The sequence below is a fragment of the Nerophis lumbriciformis genome, linkage group LG36 (genome assembly GCF_033978685.3).
Source record: "Nerophis lumbriciformis linkage group LG36, RoL_Nlum_v2.1, whole genome shotgun sequence".
Taxonomy (NCBI): Eukaryota; Metazoa; Chordata; class Actinopteri; order Syngnathiformes; family Syngnathidae; genus Nerophis; species Nerophis lumbriciformis.
This window is the reverse complement of record NC_084583.2, coordinates 14544001-14550000: the sequence shown is the minus strand read 5'-3', so window position 1 is coordinate 14550000 and position 6000 is coordinate 14544001. Positions and strand designations below refer to the sequence as shown.

The 6000-nt window shown below is 36.7% G+C and overlaps 1 protein-coding gene across 3 annotated transcripts in view; it reads left to right on the top strand.

Annotated features, from left to right (window-relative positions):
* Positions 1-1460: 1460 nt before the first annotated feature.
* Positions 1461-6000, top strand: part of LOC133576953 (A-type potassium channel modulatory protein KCNIP1-like) — a 165869-nt gene continuing 161329 nt past the window's right edge. For 2 of the 3 annotated variants that reach the window (XM_072912372.1, XM_072912368.1), the window contains exons 1-2: positions 1461-2071; positions 2215-2420. In XM_072912372.1, coding sequence (XP_072768473.1) covers positions 2333-2420 — 88 coding nt within the window. In that variant the 5' untranslated portion in view covers positions 1461-2071; positions 2215-2332. Of the gene's footprint in view, positions 2421-6000 lie in introns of all 3 variants that reach the window. The other variant, XM_072912369.1, reaches the window with a different exon arrangement.

Sequence of the window (6000 nt, the reverse complement as noted above, 5' to 3'; positions counted from 1 at the left end):
CATCCATGGCCACCGGACCTGTGCCCCCCCCCCTCAAGGAAAAGGGGAGCAGAGGAGAAAAGAAAAGAAACGGCAGATCAACTGGTCCAACAGGGGGGCTATTTAAAGGCTAGAGTATACAAATGAGTTTTAAGATGGGACTTAAATGCTTCTACTGAGGTAGCATCTCTAATTGTTACCGGGAGGGCATTCCATAGTACTGGAGCCCGAATAGAAAACGCTCTATAGCCCGCAGACTTTTTTTGGGCTCTGGGAATCACTAATAAGCCGGAGTTCTTTGAACGCAGATTTCTTGCCGGGACATATGGTACAATACAATCGACAAGATAGGACGGAGCTAGACCGTGTAGTATTTTATACGTAAGTAGTAAAACCTTAAAGTCACTTCTTAAGTGCACAGGAAGCCAGTGCAGGTGAGCCAGTATAGGCGTAATATGATCAAACTTTCTTGTTCTTGTCAAAAGTCTAGCAGCCGCATTTTGTACCAACTGTAATTTTTTAATGCTAGACATAGGGAGACCCGAAAATAATACGTTACAGTAGTCGAGACGAGACGTAACGAACGCATGAATAATGATCTCAGCGTCGCTAGTGGATAAAATAGAACGAATTTTAGCGATATTACGGAGATGAAAGAAGGCCGTTTTAGTAACACTCTTAATGTGTGATTCAAACGAGAGAGTTGGGTCGAAGATAATACCCAGATTCTTTACTGATTCGCCTTGTGTAATTGTTTGGTTGTCAAATGTTAAGGTGGTATTATTAAATAAATGTCGGTGTTTAGCAGGACCGATAATCAGCATTTCCGTTTTCTTGGCGTTGAGTTGCAAGAAGTTAGCGGACATCCAATGTTTAATTTCATTAAGACACGCCTCCAGCTGACTACAATCCGGCGTGTTGGTCAGCTTTAGGGGCATGTAGAGTTGGGTGTCATCAGCATAGCAATGAAAGCTAACACCGTATTTGCGTATGATGTCGCCTAGCGGCAGCATGTAAATACTAAAGAGTGCAGGGCCAAGAACCGAACCCTGAGGAACTCCGCACGTTACCTTAACATAGTCAGAGGTCACATTATTATGGGAGACGCACTGCATCCTGTCAGTAAGATAAGAGTTAAACCACGACAAGGCTAAGTCTGACATACCAATACGTGTTTTGATACGCTCTAATAAAATATTATGATCTCACAATGTGTCGACTTTTTTCTCATAAAATTGGGAACAATTTCTCATATTCTTTCTGTTTCTGTAACATTGCAATATTTTCTCGTAAAATTACTTTTTTATGTAAAATTATTACTTTTTCATGTAAAATTATTACTTTTTAATACAAAATTGTGACATTTGTCATATAAAATTCTGAATTTTATCACAATATTGCCAATTTTTTTGTTCTTGTAAAATAGTGACTTTTTTTTTAGTAAAATTGTCATAATTTTGCAGAGCAAAATTCCGATTATTATTATAATACTGCCAACATTTTTACAGTTTTCTTATAAAATTGTGACTTTTGTCGAGTAAAATGACGACTCTTTTCATACAATTGCCAAAATGTTAAGCCGTTCTTGTAAAATTGTGACCGTTATTGGGCAAAATTCCAACTTTTATCTTAATATTGCACAAATGTTTTGTTTTTCTTGCGTTGAGTAAAATGACGACTTTTATTATAAAACTGCCAAAATTCTTATTTTTTCTTATGAAATTGTGACCTTTTTCTTGTGGAATTCCAACAAATTTTTCACAACACGCTTTTTTATATTTGCATAGTTTGTACATTATTATTAATGTTGTAAATACAAATCTTTATATATCTAGAAAGAGGTAGGCATTCTTCTCAGGTCTCAGGAAGGTAACAGATACATGTGTTTGTGTGTGTGTGTGTGTGTATAAAGTGGGGGGGGGACAAGCGTCTTTGCTTGCTTTGCATGGTGCAGAGCTGTCCACTGTCAGTGGTGCTGAAAGTACGCTGGATAATTGCCTTGCGGTGTAAGAGGCAGGATGACATCAATAAAGAGCAGAAGTGAGAACAACAGTTTACGACTTCACACTGCAACCCCTGAAGCCGACTGACTGTAAGTTCCTAACACACTGTACTCGTGTTAGTTCTTTTTTTTACCCCATTATCCGTTCTCCTGCCAGAGGAGGAGGAGGAGGAGAGCGGGAGTAAAGGGAAACGGAGGAACATCACTGTGTCTTTTTTCTCCCATCCATGCAGACAGGAGCTTCTCTGCATCCTTCTCTCTCCACATGAAGTTGCACTGATTTCCAACTGGGAGTACTTTTACTACTACTACTACTTATTCTGCATCCGGTTCGGCTCCGGTTCTGCCAGGATGGCTGGCTGTGCCAAGCGCTGCAAACGAGCCGTCGTCAAGTTTGTCGTGTCCGTGCACAAACTGCTCACTGGCACCCTCATAAAAGGTGAGTACTTTTTAATTAGCTCTTTATTTTTGTGGCTCGGTCGCACAATGTCGCAGCACAAAACACACCGACTTTAATTAAGTACCATACAAGCTTTTTCTTTTTTTTTTTTCTTTTTTTTTTTTATTGACATCCAGCATCAGACATTCCTATCCATTACATCATATTCACATCAATCGTATATCTATTGTCTGCCCTAAATGTCAAAATATTTTTTGTTTATATCCCACCCATACCACTCACCCCCCACCCCCAAAAAAGAAAAAAAACAACAGAAAAAACAAAGTAATATCTACAAATACATCAATTAAATAAACAAAGAAAGAAAGAAAAAAATAAATAAATAAAATAAAAAATAATAATAATACATTAATAATAATAGTAATCAGAAATAAAATAAAATATAAACAGATACCTATATATATATATATATATATATATATATATATATATATATATATATATATATATATATATATATATATATATATATATATATATATATATATATATATATCCCCACCCCCCCAAAAAAGAAAAAAAACAACAGAAAAAACAAAGTAATATCTACCAATACATCAATTAAATAAACAAAGAAAGAAAGAAAAGAAAAAAAAAGAAAAAAATAAATAATAAAAATACATTAATAATAATAGTAATCAGAAATAAAATTAAATATAAACAGATACCTATATATATATATATCCCACCCATACCACTCACCCCCCCACACCCCAAAAAAGAAAAAGAAAAAACAGAAAAAACAAAGTAATATCTACAAATACATCAATTAAATAAACAAAGAAAGAAAGGAAAAAAAATAAATAATAATAATAATAATAATACATTAATAATAATAGTATTCAGAAATAAAATGAAATATAAACAGATACCTATATACATATATATATATATATATATATATATATATATATATATATATATATCCCACCCATACCACTCACCCCCCCACCCCCCAAAAAAGAAAAAAAACAACAGAAAAAACAAAGTAATATCTACAAATACATCAATTAAATAAACAAAGAAAGAAAGAAAAAAAAAATAATAATAATAATACATTAATAATAATAGTAATCAGAAATAAAATAAAATATAAACAGATACCTATATATATATATATAAATACATATATATACATACATACATACATATACACTTATAGGGAGTAATCCCCTTTTTTTGTGTGTGTGGAAAATGATTATAAAGGAATACAAACTGGAGAGTGATATTGCAGTTCTTAAATGGTGTGCCTATGATACAGAGTTTACACCTAATAAATTAGACTCAAGATTTAAGGACTGGATATCTAAGGGTATACCAGCTTTATGTAGTGTAATGAAAGATAAAAAAAATGCTTAGTTTTGAAACTATTAAAAGGACATATATATATTAGAAAACCAAGACTTCTATCGATATTTGCAGTTGCGACATTTTGTTAATATGAAGGTGAAAAGTGTCACAAAGACGAGTGTATGTTTGATTGAACTGTTTACAAAAGCCTACAATTCAGAAATGATTGCTAGAAGTGTTTCATGCTTGTATAAGGGTCTGTTGAATATGAAATCATATTCAACGTCATATATTAAAACAGAATGGGAGAAGGAAGGAGGGATAACTATATCTGAGGTAGAATGGACAATAATATGGAAATATCAATGGACTTGTACCAGCTCACCCAAGTGACCTGACTTTAATTTTTCGAATTAGTGATTGTATTGCCAAAAAACAAAAACAAAAAAAAACAACATACAAGCTTTTTCATCTTTCATCCGCAACTTTATTTTCCTCCTCTTGCGTGCTGTTGACCTCCTTCTGGTCCGCTCTGCAGAACTTGTTCAGGGTTGAAAGCGGCTAATAGAGAGAAGAATAAAGTTGATGTAGCAGATTTGTGATGAATGTGAGTAATAACATCGTATGCTTACAGGGAGGGGGGTGTGGGGGTACTTCATCAGTTGTTGTACTTGAGTGTGTGTGGTTACAGTACTCTTTTTTTTTTTTTTAAATCACATTGTGGAAGCGGTGCAGGAAAGAACACACAAAAGGAGCTGCCTGTAGGCGCACACACGTGCAGTATAATTCTCTTTCAGCCACTGGACACTTTGTGTGCAGGGACGGCGCACATGAAAAATGGCGCACACACACACACACACACACACACACACACACACACACACACACACACACACACACACACACACACACTAGTAAGAAAACACATTATCGTCACATTGCCCTCAAGGTCTCTCTACGACACACTTCGTCAGGGTTGTGTAGCTCCTTAGAACAGTGTTTTTCAACCACTGTGCCGCGGCACACTAGTGTGCCGTGAGATACAGTCTGGTGTGCCGTGGGAGATGATCTCATTTCACATATTTTGGTTAAAAACATTGTTTGCAAACCAGCAATTATAGTCTGTAGATGATGTGTTGTTGTTGAGTGTCTAGAGCTAGGCCAGGGGTCGGCAACCCGCAGCTCCGGAGCCGCATGCGGCTCTTTGATCACTCTGATGCGGCTCAGCAGCTTACTTGCTGAAACCCCCAATTTTCCCGTGAGACTTCCGGATTTCAGTGCCTCTCGCAGAAAACTCCCGGGATTAATATTCACAGATTTTCACCCTTACAGCTATAATAAGGGCATGTCATGATGGTACAAAATTTGGCGCTCTCTACAATCTGTATTAACAGCGTGCCAGCCCAACACTTATTATACAACATACATCTTCTGCTTGCACACGTACGTGACAGCAAGGCATACTTGGTCAACAGCCACACAGGTTACACTGACGGTGGCCATATAAAACAACTTTAACACTCTTACTAATAATGTGCCACACTTTGAACCAAAACCAAACAAGAATGACAAACACATTTCGGGAGAACATCTGCACCTTAACACAACATAAACACAACAGAACAAACACCCAGAATCCCATGCAGCCCTGACTCTTCCGGGCTACATTATACACCCCTGCTACCACCAAACCCCGCCCCCACCCCAACCCTGCTCCCTCACACATCATTGTTTTCTATAATTTGCGAAACTGGTCAAAATGGCTCTTTGACTGGTAAAGGTTGCTGACCCCTGAGCTAGGCAGAGTAACCGTGTAATACTCTTCCATATCAGTAGGTGGCAGCCGGCAGCTAATTGCCCTTTGTAAAAAGGTGTCTTATGCTTAAACCAAAAATAAACAAAAGGTGAGTGCCCTTAAGAAAAGGCATTGAAGCTTAGGGAAGGCTATGCAGAACAAAAGTAAAACTGAACTGGCTACAAAGTAAACAAAAACAGAATGCTGGACGACAGCAAAAACTTACTGTGGAGCAAAGACGGTGTCCACAGTGTACATCAGAACATGACGTGACAATCAACAATGTTTCCACAAAGAAGGATAAAAACAACTGAAATATTCTTGATTGCTAAAACAAAGTAGATGCGGGAAATATTGCTCAAAGGAAGACATGAAACTGCTACAGGAAAATACCAACAAAACAGGAAAAGCCACCAAAATAGGAGCGCAAGACAAGAAGTAAAATACTACACACAGGAAAACAGCAAAAAAGTC